This window comes from Myxocyprinus asiaticus, chromosome 25 (genome assembly GCF_019703515.2).
Source record: "Myxocyprinus asiaticus isolate MX2 ecotype Aquarium Trade chromosome 25, UBuf_Myxa_2, whole genome shotgun sequence".
Lineage (NCBI taxonomy): Eukaryota > Metazoa > Chordata > Actinopteri > Cypriniformes > Catostomidae > Myxocyprinus > Myxocyprinus asiaticus.
The window spans coordinates 24,029,550-24,044,051 of NC_059368.1; the positions used below are offsets into that span (position 1 = coordinate 24,029,550).

The 14,502-nt window shown below is 40.1% G+C and overlaps 1 protein-coding gene across 10 annotated transcripts in view; it reads right to left on the reverse strand.

The window, feature by feature from the left end:
- Positions 1–125: 125 nt before the first annotated feature.
- LOC127416514 (protein furry homolog-like) overlaps positions 126–14,502 on the reverse strand; it is a 209,248-nt gene continuing 194,871 nt past the window's right edge. For 8 of the 10 annotated variants that reach the window (XM_051655929.1, XM_051655930.1, XM_051655924.1 and 5 more), the window contains 5 exons: positions 7,739–7,807; positions 6,281–6,298; positions 4,866–4,976; positions 3,994–4,187; positions 126–2,132 (listed from right to left, as the gene is read on the reverse strand). In XM_051655929.1, the coding sequence (XP_051511889.1) occupies positions 1,835–2,132; positions 3,994–4,187; positions 4,866–4,976; positions 6,281–6,298; positions 7,739–7,807 (690 nt within the window). In that variant the 3' untranslated portion in view covers positions 126–1,834. The remainder of the gene's footprint in view (positions 2,133–3,993; positions 4,188–4,865; positions 4,977–6,280; positions 6,299–7,738; positions 7,808–14,502) is intronic. The other 2 variants (XM_051655923.1, XM_051655933.1) reach the window with 1 other exon arrangement.

Consider the following 14,502-nt stretch of genomic DNA (forward strand, 5'->3'; position numbering starts at 1 on the left):
GACAAACACCAAACACAAGGCCTACAAAAGATTTTTTTTTCTAATGCATATTAGATAACACATAACAGATGTATATCTACAACAAATTGAGTTAAAGTGGAATAAATTAACTTGACAAAAGATGGTAATGTTTATAATCAGGTTTTTATTTAATAGTTCAGAGAATAGCAGGTAAATCAGATGACAAAGACATACCAGAGAGAAATGTGTGAGGAAAATAAAAAAGATAATGCACCTCTAGATAAAAACTATGTATTTTCTTCCAGGAAAATAATATATCCATTAAATAATTAAGAACAGCATTCAAAATGTACCAACAGATGAGTTCTCTGAGAGGAATGAATACAGTGAACAGATTTTATTTTCAATGTGCCATGACAAATTAACCCCCTCCCCCACTTTGCAGTTAACGTTACTCCACCACTCTTGGGAGTTCAGAAGCATCGCAGAGTCCACAAACCCTCAGTGCAGCCCTGAGTCTAAAGTTAAGACAGAGCTAACAAGGACAAACACAAGTCCCAGTTTCCCCATACCAGGGGCTTGAGCATGGCCTCTGTGGGGGACTATTGACCAACATGGAGATCACAGTGGGTATCAAAGGAATGCATATGGCAAAGCTCGGCTGAGCAAAATAGAAACCATCAAGAGAGGAAAGAACAGAAGACTGACCTCTGAACTCAGCCAAGCTCATTTGTTTGGGAAATGTAGAAGATTAAGGTGACATATTATTATAAAGGACAGGGTAGTCTGTGACATACAATCTCAAGCTATTCAACTATTTTTTGCATTAGTCTTTAATCTATACCGAACTCTCTCTGATTGAACAGTGCATTCCACAAATGTACAAGGGAAAAATACTGCTTTTACACTATACATTTTCTAAAATATATACAGAGTAAAATAAGTTATTTATATTTCCATGAGTTGCAGCCAGTTTGCACTTCACCCGTGCATCTCAATTTGTTAACGTGCATGTTTGAGAGAGATCATGTGTGCAAATATCAGTCCATGTCAAACACACCCACCCACGCACACACACACACTTCACACACATTTACACAAGAGTCTATGGTTTTCTACAGGCAGCTACTTATTTGGTTATAGATTAAGGGTTTTGTAAGAGCGACCCAGTGAAAGCTGAAAGATCATCCCAAAGCAGGTCAATAAATTTAAACAAACCTCTCTTTACACAGAGGGTACATTCCCCCCCCCAGCTTACAATTACGTTAAATATCCTAACATTTACAAACTAAGACTGTTAAAAAATAAATTTCTCAAAAAAATATTTGTCGCTTTTCTCTTTCAAGCATGCTTTTGAAAACTTTGTCTCTTTGTGATCGACAATGAGGACAACATGACAAAGTATCGCCAATGCATCCGTTCTACACCATGAACATACTACCTATGATAACAATAACTTTCCTGGTCACCTAACCCCAGTGCATAGTGGGGCAGATGGATACCGATCATTCTAAGGACATGGTCCAGAGGTCATAGGTCATTCCGCCAAAAAGCTTCAAATTTAGCATCATTATCGCCCAGTGTCCCTCCTACGAATGATTCTTGACCAATCCCGTCCTTGGTACTTTTTCACACAATTGCAGCTCGACATTTGAAGTTTAACAATTTCGGAGAAACAAAGAGATTTAAAGGAGGGTCAAAAGGGGGATGTGCGCAAGTTTTAAGTAACTAATGTCCACACATTCTTTAGCCCTTTGAGGTGAAGTCTACATGGATTCCCAAACCCTTCCCACACCCGACCTCTTTCTGGGCCGATGAAGAGAGTTCAGTGTTTGCTCTCCTGCTCTGACCCAGTCTGGATCTGTTGAACCTCTCACAGTCCAGTGCTGAGGACTGTGTTTTGTGTGTCGATTTGTGTCTGGATGTGGGGTGTGGGGGTCGGGGAGAGGATGCATGTCTGGTGTGGGTGTGTCTGAGCCTGGCAGAGAGCTTCGCGGATCTGGAGGTTGAGCTCCATGAGGCGCGTGCTGGCCTGAGAAAGATCCCTGCTGGGGCCCACCACGGCCAAACAGCCTGTCTGACCCAGAGTCTGGTGCCTGAAGTAAATGTGCAGCAGTGTCTGCACAGCATCATCCTTCTCACTGCCAAATATGTCATTAGGCCACAGGCACCTGAGGGAATGAGGGAGGGAAAGTAGTGACAGTAAGAGAAAGAGAAGGTGAGAGAGTAGAATGGTTAATGAAGGTAAAGAAAGAAAAGTAGCAAATAAGAAAGAGGGACAGAGAAGAACACTGGAACACCAGATTTATGCAAAACTATGGAAGGGATCATGTAAATCAGCCCGTCATTATTAACAGGGTGATCAAGACCCTGATGTAAAGTGAAGAGGACTTGTATCACCCTGAGGGGGGCTACTTTGCAATAACGCATGTAGATTATCTGGCTTATTACATGGTTACTTACCAAATAAGAAACTAAATGGACATTAAATACCAATCCAAGTTTAAATGATCTTATTATCGGAGAAGAAAGAGACCATAGAGTGCTAGGAGAGACATGACACTAGCACAGCTATGTTGGAAATCAGTTGCCAGGGACAAATGTATAATTATTACAAAGATTTTTAAACCAAAGAATGCCATATTGACCAATCAGAATCAAATATTCCAGAGAGCTGTGCAAGAAAGAAGGTTGATGGGATGGCTACTGTATTTTCCGGGACCTGACTATAAGTCACACTGGGTCAAAATTGCGTTGTTGAGATTAAAAAAAAAAAAAAAACACATATAATTTGCATCTGTGTATAAGTCGAACTGACAACAGTTGCTTAAGGCAGGCACTAGGACCCGGGAGCAGCCGGCAGACTTCCTTTCACCAGTTCAGATGTCAAATGCACTCCCTGAAGATTACAGTACCTCAGAATTTACACATCGTATCACAGTGTTTTTGGGCTTGTTTTAAAGTGAGAATTTGCTTTATGTTTCATAAAGGAAATGTGACAAGTAAGCCACATCTGTTTTTAACATATGTAACTATGCTGTGCACAAATAATCAGCTTTTAGTCTGTGAGTTAAACAGTAGCCTATGCCTGTTGTATTCTATTCATTCATTAAGGTTAGCGACCGTGGATATTTCTGATATTTTAAACCCTGTTTGCAATGTATTAATTATCTGGTTCACTGACTGAATGATTTTACTACGAGTGTGATGAAACATTTTATTATGGGCAATGAGGAATTGCGTTTGACAGCTGTCTAGTCTAGTGTTTGTTAGAACATTAATGTTATGATGGAAACAATATTTAAACTGGATGCATAAAGTACTTATCGGCAATTTTGACCCGATGAGACTTATATTCAGGTGCGACTTTATTTCCAGAAAATACGGTATATAAGTCACTTCGGAGTACAAGCCGCATGACTTTTCAGATGATGCAAAAACAAACAAACCAAAAAAAAAACCGTGATTTATATTCTGGAAAATACGGTAATTAGATTATGGATTGTTATATAGAAAACTTAATGTGTTTTTGTGTAAAGCCGCAGTGTGATTTCTGTACCATCCACGATAATGCAAAGGTTTTAAAAAGATTTCCCCAACACTCAGCTTGTCTTCCACTGGTCAACAAATAGTTAGTCCCGCCCCAAACGCTTTAGCTTTAGGAGATCATTGTGAACTCCCCAGACTGTAAATCCTGTACTAATATGTACTGTTATTTGAGTGTTTTTTTAAATACAAATATTTATAAGACACTGACCAATTTATAATTTCTGCCGAATAATCAGCACCGATAGTTGCTTTTGTAACTATCAGTTATCGGCAAAAATCATCATTGACAGTTCAGAAAAGACTAAAATCATTAACACAATCAATATCCATTTTAAAAACAAACTGCCATATAATCCGTTAATGGCTTTCTTTCAACACCTTAGTTATCAGTATCGGCAAAATCCAATATTGGTCGACCTCTAGTATACTGTCTATTTTTACTGAAGTCTGTTCGTCAGTGAGTCAAAGTGTGTGGATGCTTACCTGAAGGCTTTCACTTGAGCAATGGCTGTGCTGAAGTCACGTGTTCTAAGACTCTCAATGAGCGAGTGGATGGCTGTCTCTGTGCTCGACTGGTCCACCTCAAACTCCACCACTCCCTCCTGTCCATCACCTCCTGACTCCGCCTCCTTCAGACATCTCTCTAATATGGCCATTTCCTCTGACATGTTAGTCACCTGAGAACCACAGAGCATCAAGACAACATTTTTAAATCAGACAATATTTTCTTTCAATTCAAGCTACATCACAACGAATAACTTGACAATAAGTCCAAAAAGCCCAATAGTATACCAACATTTAGCCATTCATTTGTGCACACAAGCATTTCAGTACATGCATATGTCAGAGGAGGTCTATGTCTGTGTGTGCAGTCTATAAAGTGTGAGTGAGTTAGTACTGATGGACGATAGACTGAATGGCTTTGCTCTGGTCTGTGTTCAGCACATCAGTCTTTTTCAGTGAGCTTAATGAAGTTATACTAAGAGCATTATGCACTGACAGACCTTTATATGCATCTATACTGACACACTCCACCCCCACCTTTAAAAACCCTTCCAGAGAGAAAATGTACTTCTGTCTGAAAGAAAATCTTCTATATATCTACAGAACTGTGTGTCTGTGTCGCCCCCTGGAACTGATTTTCAGAGGACATTTTTTACCTTGATGAGAGCATTTCTTTTTTTCTTAACTAAAAAGAATATTAAGAAAATGTATTATGAAAAAAAATAAAAAATTAATATTTTCTGTGTGAGTGTATAATAATTGTGACATCTATACACATAATGTACACAAATTAATCTTACTCTCCAACTATATGAAATACAATTATGGTGCATGTAAAAGCAGCTACAGACCTCTGCCGCTCTCTTGATAGTGTCCACCCTGCTTATGAGTTTGCAGTAGGCCTGAAAGAGCAGCAGAAGCTGGAAATGGAGCTTATACAACCTTCTACACAACTCCAGCTCCTAGAGAGAGACAGAGATAAAGATCATAACATCATTACCTTAACAACTTCAGTTTTAATCATTTGCACTGCCAGTAGCAAAACGGCATGATCAGATGAACAGATGGCCAGAAGAATGAATAATTGGAGAAATGGACAGATGAATGAATGAACATCTTAGCTTCAAAACGGAGAGGAGGGGTTAGAAGGGTTCCAGTATACCCTAGTAACTGCCAGAGATGGTGCAGAATGGCTCTAATCTGACATACCCCTAAATAAAAGTGATGATCCCTGTGCTTCAACTCTTTGTTTTTGGAAAGCTTCAGATAATCAACAAAACAGAATGAAGCGATTCAATACATGAAGTCAGGAGAAAGCAGAGGTACCAGACGGAATGGCAGGACGAGCATGAAATATGACAGGAACAATGAATCTAAGCTACTCTTCTTTCCCATCCTCCGCTTAGATGTCAATGGACACACTCCATTTACACAGAATGCATAACATACAGTATAGTATGTGTCATCAAACTTTTGAAAAGCATATGCAAAAAGCCCATTGGCAAATTAGCATTTAGTAGGGCTGGGCGATATGCAGAATATTCATAATATATTTGCAATGATTTTGCTGGCAATTTAAAACTAAGAAACAATGTGATTATCGTGATGATTTTAATGCGCTTCTTATTTTACCATAACGTATTGTAAAGAGCATGTCAGACTAATTTTGTAATATCTCGATAAATGGCTTGCGAGTATTAGAATGCCAGGACTAAAGCAAACTAACTGTTGAATCTGAGCTTTGAATCGATTCAATGAAATGGACAGTCTGAACTGGTGAATTGATTCAAAACTCAGATTCGAACATTAGTTTGCGTCATCATTCAAAAATGTTGCAGTTTGGAATATTCGCATATTAAAATGTTTTAGTATCAAATATATTTAGTCATTAAAAAACCCACCCTTTTTCAGCGCAAATACATTGATTATCGTCAAAAGGCTAAAAAAAATATTCAGACACAATTTTATTTACCATAGCTGTATTGCCCAACCCTAGTATTTAGCTAGCAAAGTTAGAACTACAAGTACACAGAATTAATTTAAGCCCAAGCCATTAATAAAGCATAAAGTAATGATGAATGATCATGAATCATAAGCCTTTAGCGGTGTTAAGAGATGAGAGGTAGGCTTTGTTCTGCATTCTGATTGGTTTAGAATGATTAAACAGATAAACACAGGCTCAAATCATTATACAATATAATGGATGAATGTTAAGTGTATGGCTGAATTGATTGTGAAAGGCTTGAAAATATGATAAACCACTTACTGCTAGCATTTCCATTTGCTAAGCAAGGAGGACAGCAGGTCACAAAAAAAGAGGAAACACAGGAAATGAGAGAAAGACCACAAATTAGTGAAATCACCACACCTTAAGACCACCAGAGATGAAGAGAGAAATAATGCAGTACACTGATAATAAATAAATAAAAAGATTACAGTCACATGCAATGATTTTAGGAGGAGAATTAACTTATGTTTTCACTATTTTTATGTAAACTCAAAAATATGTAACATCTAAAGATTAGAAAATTAGAAAAATGTATTTGAAGAGAGTAGAAAGAGAGCAATGTAATAGTAGGAATATTAACTGTCCTGTGAGGCTGAAACAGAATATGACATCATCACAAAATCTGACTCGAGCGCTCGGACATCCTAGATAATTTTAGCTTTGCACTACCAATTCCATTTTATTTTCATACCATTTTCAAATTTATTGCATTTTGGTTTAGTTTTAATTAGATTCAGTGAAGGTTTTGAAAGTTGCAGTTTACCTTTTATTTTATAAAATTGTTCTTTGTTTTAGTTTTAGTAATTATAGTAAGGAACCAGTTAAAGAATCAAAAGAACAATAGCAGAGTTTAGATTGAGATTTAGATCTAAAATAAGATGGACCTTTGAGGAAAGAATCTGCACAGAAAAATAATTTGCAATCGTGAGAAACAATGTATCAGCTCAAAGGGAGAGTTCACCCAAAAATGAAAATTCTGTCATCATTTAATAACTCTCTTATTGTTCCAAATCTGTATGACTTTCTTCCATGGAACACAATTGATGTTAGGCAGACTGACAGCCTTAGTCACTAATCACTTTCATTAGAAAAAAATATGCCATAAAAACTAAACGGTGACTGAGACTAACATACTGCATCTCCCTTTGTGTTCCATGGAAGGAACAAAGTCGTACGGGTCTAAAAAAGAAGAAGAAGAGTAAATGACAGAATTTTCATTTTAGGTGAACTATTACTTAATTTTATTAATAGTTTATAAAAATGTTATTAAAGCAATTTTGTCTTTGGTTTCAGCAGGGCTATTATCATGTACTGAAACTGAGAGAAAATAAAGAGTGCTGCACATAGGGACAAGCTAAAAGAAGTACTAGAACAGAGCAGGAGGGAGAGATGCAAAGCAGAAAGCTGCTGCGTGTTCACTCATTTAGTCTGCTGCTCTACATTCACACATGACCTCTCACTCCCAGCAGCAAGACACAGAGACAGTGACAGAGAGAGATACAGTACTTCTCAGGGATCTGTAAATGTGTGTTTTACATGTGCTTTGAGTAGCTGAAAATCAAATGACCTCAAATCACCTCTTGGAAGTGTGTAAGAAGTTTCTACATTCTTGTTGTTTTCTCAGAGATACAAAGAGAAGTTAAGAGCACAAATGTTGACTTGATTGCTCACACAGAAACATGCTGAGGACGTGTGTGTGTGTGTGTGTGTGTGTACCTGGGCTTGAGTGTTGGGTCGCTGGCTGCTGTCTTTATCACCAAAGGTCTTTCTGCAGTTCTCCAACCACTGTAGGGGGAAGGGGAGATGAAACACTTTTAATCACACAATTCCATAATAGCAGAGAACTGCTGAGGTCTATGTTTGTGTGTGAGTGTGAACTGCAGATTGTAATGCAGATGTGAAATTTAATCCGTAAATAAGAGTTTTCATACATTTTGACCATTGAATTACCACTGCCTTATCTATTTCCATGGATAAGGATTTTTTAAAACTATTCAAATTCAGACCAATTCACTAATGAGTCATTGAGAACAAAATTCATTGAAAAGAACCAACTCAAAAGAATGATTCACACACAAATCGGTTTAACTCTACACAAGACTCAGCAGGGGAAACACGTATAGTAGCACGTTTGGCCATGGAGACTCAGCAGGGGAAACACGTATAGTAGCACGTTTGACCATGGAGACTCAGCAGGGGAAACATGTATAGTAGCACGTTTGGCCATGGAGACTCAGCAGGGGAAATGCGTCCAGTAGCACGTTTGGCCATGGAGACTCAGCAGGGGGAACGCGTGTAGTAACACGTTTGGCCACGGAGACTCAGCAGGGGGAACGCGTGTAGTAACACGTTTGGCCACGGAGACTCAGCAGGGGGAACGCGTGTAGTAACACGTTTGGCCACGGAGACTCAGCAGGGGGAACGCGTGTAGTAACACGTTTGGCCACGGAGACTCAGCAGGGGGAACGCGTGTAGTAACACGTTTGGCCATGGAGACTCAGCAGGGGGAACGCGCGTAGTAACACGTTTGGCCATGGAGACTCAGCAGGGGGAACGCGTGTAGTAACACGTTTGGCCATGGAGACTCAGCAGGGGGAACGCGTGTAGTAACACGTTTGGCCATGGAGACTCAGCAGGGAACGCGTAAAGTAACAAGTTTGGCCATGGAGACTCAGTAGGGAACGCGTGTAGTAACACGTTTGGCCATGGAGACTCAGCAGGGGGAACGCGTGTAGTAACACGTTTGGCCATGGAGACTCAGCAGGGAACGCGTAAAGTAACACGTTTGGCCATGGAGACTCAGCAGGGGGAACGCATAAAGTAACACGTTTGGCCATGGAGACTCAGCAGGGGGAACGCGTAAAGTAACACGTTTGGCCATGGAGACTCAGCAGGGGGAACGCGTAAAGTAACACGTTTGGCCATGGAGACTCAGCAGGGGGAACGCATAAAGTAACACGTTTGGCCATGGAGACTCAGCAGGGGGAACGCATAAAGTAACACGTTTGGCCATGGAGACTCAGCAGGGGGAACGCGTATAGTAACACGTTTGGCCATGGAGACTCAGCAGGGGGAACGCGTGTAGTAACACGTTTGGCCATGGAGACTCAGCAGGGAACGCGTATAGTAACACGTTTGGCCATGGAGACTCAGCAGGGAACGCGTAAAGTAACACGTTTGGCCATGGAGACTCAGCAGGGGGAACGCGTATAGTAACACGTTTGGCCATGGAGACTCAGCAGGGAACGCGTAAAGTAACACGTTTGGCCATGGAGACTCAGCAGGGGGAACGCGTGTAGTAACACGTTTGGCCATGGAGACTCAGCAGGGGGAACGCGTATAGTAACACGTTTGGCCATGGAGACTCAGCAGGGGGAACGCGTGTAGTAACACGTTTGGCCATGGAGACTCAGCAGGGGGAACGCGTATAGTAACACGTTTGGCCATGGAGACTCAGCAGGGGCAACGCGTATAGTAACACGTTTGGCCATGGAGACTCAGCAGGAGGAACGCGTATAGTAACACAAATGCGTTCTGTCCCACAACTCCTGAACCGTATGTCAGAGACTCAAGTGCCTTGTATCATTGGAATCAACTAGTCCTAGGCCATTCGACCGATTGGAACCAAACCAGTGTAGAAAGATTCTAGAGTCCAATTATAAATAATTATTTAAAAAAAGTTACACTTTCCATTCCAATTTGCAACAGCGCCCAAAAACATGGTAACTATGGAATCGTTGGTCCAATCGACCAAGTGCCATCAAGGTCTATGAGGACAGACGCATATTGAAAAACATGGCCACCATTGACCAATCAACTTTCAACAGCTATTTGCTAAGGTTAACAAAGGCCGATCTGAACTAGGGATGTCAATTTTCAGACATTTTCATAATCAATCGTTGTGGAAATTAAAGATCAATTAATCATTAACGTTAATACCACAAAGGCACGTGGAGGACTCCAAATAATATGTGCATGTAGCCAACTGTTTAAATATAATTTTAATTATTACACTTAAGAAATGCAAGCATTGGCATTGTCCTCTTGAAATATTCTTTGTTCAGTGTATTTTAATACATTTAGGCAATGTTTAGTATGAATTTGTCTATTGTTTTATTACTGTTAATGATTTCCTGTTAGTAATAACTTGTAAACCAGATATATAACTCGTTTACATATTTGAGTTCATTAAAACTTCACGTTGTGCATCGCGGGTTATTTCGGACCTTTGGACATATTTTTTTATTTGAAATGAAATCATAACACGCTGCGTAATCACAGTAGCCTACATAACATACCGTGTGTGATGGTGAGATGTCAGCTGAATGCGCTTTCCCGGCGAGCACTGACGTAATTGTAGGTTGGGATGAAACAGGGATCAAAGCAGATCAATTGTGCTTGTTTTCATGTTGTATTTTAACACACTATCACAGTGTATGCAGAAAAAATAATGTTCATTTATAGAGAAATGCTCCAATATTGATTACATTGAGCCCAGTTCATCTTCATCTATGCCGCTCTTCTTTTCTGACAAGACATGACATGCAGGGCGCAAGCACTCTCTAGCGGCGGGTGACTGTATAGACAGCCTTATCAATGTCTGCTAGCATGGTTACTGAATGCGTTTGTCCTGAAATGAATTAATCGACGATCGATAAGCTGTATCTATCAAATTATTATTATTATTATTCTTTTTTTATTTTCTCCCCTTTTCTCCCCAATTTGGAATGCCCAATTCCCAATGCGCTCTAAGTCCTCGCAGTGGCTCGTCTCAATCCAGGTGGCGGAGGATGAATCTCAGTTGCCTCCGCCTCTGAGACGCATTAATGTGGAGACACAGCGCATGTGGAGGCTTCACACTATTCTCCGTGGCATCCACGCAACACGCGCCCCACCGAGAGCGAGAACCACATTATGGTGACTGAGGCTTGAGTCACTCAGTATGCCCTGGATTCAAACTCGCGACTCCAGGGGTGGTAGTCAGCGTCTTTACTCGCTGAGTTACCCAGGCCCCCATCTATCAAATTATTAACAATGATTAATCGATTAATCATTAACATCCCTAATCGGAACGAAACTTGGTGGGACTATTTGACTCTTGGCCCAAGAGGTCTGTGCAAAATAAAAATAAAAAAACAACAACTGGCCACCGGGAGGCGCTATCATGTTTCACATGCGTGTAAATCAATGTATATTCTGCTGTGCTTCATACAGACACACATTATTCATATAACATGATAGCTCTCCTCATTCTGAACAATTTTGCCTCAAGAACCATTGTTGTCAAATCAAATTTAAAAAATCTACTTTTGCGAACTTGTCCTAGGTTTCAACAAATCAACAAAACTTTTACAGGAAGTTTCTATGGACAGCCTTGATCAATGATTAATCACAAACTTTTTATTTGGCTTGGCTATTATGGGGTAATTTATAAATATCAATGTGGCCTTGTTCACCCAAAAGCCAATAATTTCTAAACGAAATTTTCAAAATAATCCTTAATATCGTGTAGCACATGCATTTAAAGGCCCTATGCTGCTAGAACCCCTTACTTGCTGCTTGCAGCTATATGTATTATTGATTTTGAATGAAGTTCACACAGGCAGGATGGTATGGACGGGCCGTTGACTTTCTCAGATCACACTGTTGGCGCATGGCCGTGACTGTAGCGTCAAACAGTTCTTTAGGATCAACGGGACTCGGCTAGGTCTGGGCGGTATGGCAGTATATATCGTGGTGATGATATAAAGTGTCTCTCCCTCTTTTCTCGGATCACACTGTTGGCACATGGGGGCTGGGCGGTATGGCAATATATATCATGGTGATGATATATCACGAAATGTAAATATCTGTGTGTGCAACGTTCCACCTGGCTGCACTTGAGAGTGATAGTGAGATTAACAAATACAGAGAAAGATGAAAGCACAAAACATGGGACAACTCTGAATCAATTCAAATGCAGAAGTAATTTATTTTGGCATTAACAGGTAAACGTTGATCACATTCTTGAATGAGAGTGCTCTACGCACAGCGTGTGCGGGGAGTGGGAGGGAGAGAAATGGAGCGCCTCAGGTTCACTGAGTACATTACCTCAGGAATTATTAAATAACACATTTGTCAGCAATGCATTTATATCTAGTAGGCTATATAGTTGCCAAAAATGTTTCCAGTAGTGTAAGGCTAAATCAAAACAAATACATGATGGAGAGGTCTGTTTCAGAACCAAAGCAAACACTTATTTTCAAAAAAAATGTGTTGCTTGGATTGAAAAATGTTGATAAAACAGATCAAATATTATTGTTGACAAAGTTTTTTCCTATTGCAAAGGACATCACAGGTCTGCCATTAGGCTACTTTGGACATAGTAGAACTTTTTTTTTTCCACTTTCCATCAAAATTTGTTGGCTGTATCATCATATATGAATGGTTAATTGCCAAGAATTTCAAGAATATTGCTTTACATTTTTTTTTTTTTTGCTTGTTTTGCCGACCCCATTCCATGGTTATTTAATAAAAACGTACTGTTCTGAAAATGTAAAAAAAATAAATAAAAAATAAAACCTATATCATGAAATATATAGTTACTGTGATATAAAATTACTGTTTTGGCTAGAGAATGGTTTGTCCCAGTGTCTTTTCATCTCAGCGTCACAGGCCGGGTCAAACGAAATGAACTGTCTGATCAACGAGAGCCACTATGGCAGCCTTTAACACAGTCGTCATTTAAATCCATCTCGGCCCCTTGGCCCACCTGCTGGGATGGCCAGTCTATCGAAAGTTTTGCAGCAGCTCTACAGCAAACTTCTATGAGATCAAATCGACTGGGGTGAGGGAATGTGGTTTCTCACTTGGTTCCATTCTTTCCCCCTGGTGCTCTCCAGTGTTTTAGCTGCGGCCATAACACAATGGTGTGTCCGAAACCAAAGGTCTTGTTGCCTCGCTGTCCTATCAGTCAATAACTCAACAGACAGTGTTTGCGTACGAAGGTACCTCCAGAAACTGGTTTTGGACAGGCTATAACGCATAACGTCGCGTCGTTGCTAGGATACCAGCAACTGATTAACACCATCTGGTGTCCACTAAAGATAATGCATCTGCTTCATTCATCCAACCGAACCACAACGGTCTAATAATCTAGAACAAAATCAAGAGAGTTTTGGTGATAACCAAATGTATATTAAAAAACTTCAATACTACATTCTCGCTAGAAATGGAACCAAAAGTTGGAAAAAGTGAATAAAAATTTACATTTATACACAAATTGGCTATCAACTGCCTCTTCGGCTGCCATTTTTTCTCTTCAGCTAAACCGCCATGGATTTGCGTGCACAGGATTGTGGGATTTGATCGGCAGCGAAGGATACATCTATGCTGCCTTTAAAAATTGATCAGATGAAGGTATCTCAGTAGATAAGATATGCCATTTCCTACCTCCGTACACAGCATTTTCCTAGTTTCGGACGCAGCCAACGTCCTTCACCCTCATAGTTCTGTAAACTCTACCACAATGTGCAAGTTTACAACCACGAAGCAGTGTTAGGCAGCACTCTCAGCAACAAAACTCATACCTTCTCTTTTGATCCGAAATAAATTGCATGAAAATAAGTGTGTTTAAATGCAGTGTAGATGAGCGTGAAAAGAGAATGAAAAACTCGCCTTGACGCAGACATTTTACACTCTCGGGAACAATACACCCAGCAAACAGCAAGACTGAATTTATCATGTTTGCAACGTTCCCTCGTGAACGGTTGAGCAATAAACTCCAATAATGCGTCTGATGAGTGCAGTTTCCAAAAACTTTACGGGAAAGACAGCAAAAAAATATAAAAATACAGTGGGGTGGCACTCCCTGATCATTCTAACAGACGTGGTCAATTAGTGTTTCCTCAATTGGTCATATCTAAAAGGGGTTTCCCTTAGTGAGATACTGAACAAATGTTAGAAAGAGAACCACATCACTTTCTTCCTTATGTGGAACACAACTAAAGATGCTAGGCAGAATATTAGCCTCAGTCAACATTCACTTATATTGTATAAAAAAAAAGCAATGATAGTGAATAGTGACTGAGGTTAACATTCTACCTAACATCTCCTTTAATGTTATGCAGAAGAAAAAGTCAGTTATACAAGTTTGGAACAACATGAGTTTAAAAGTTCCTGATATTTCCATGATTATGGGAATCCTGGTAAGTGCTGATGATATGGGTGAATGGGGAGAAAAGACAGATGACGTTTCTGTGTGCGAAACAGAAATGGAGAGAGAAAGATAAATAGTGTACATGAAAGTGTGTGTATGTGCGCTTGGGTGCGAGAGGTCAATTTAATAACAGTGGGCTAATTAGCAAATTGGGGAGGGGGTCAGTGCTTGCGTCTCATCCAATTACTGGCCCCTTGTCATCCACTCTCCCATCTGCCCCCTCTACTCCCCTTCCTGTAGCCTGTCCACCCAGCTAACTGATTTAGGAGCTCAATCAGGCAAT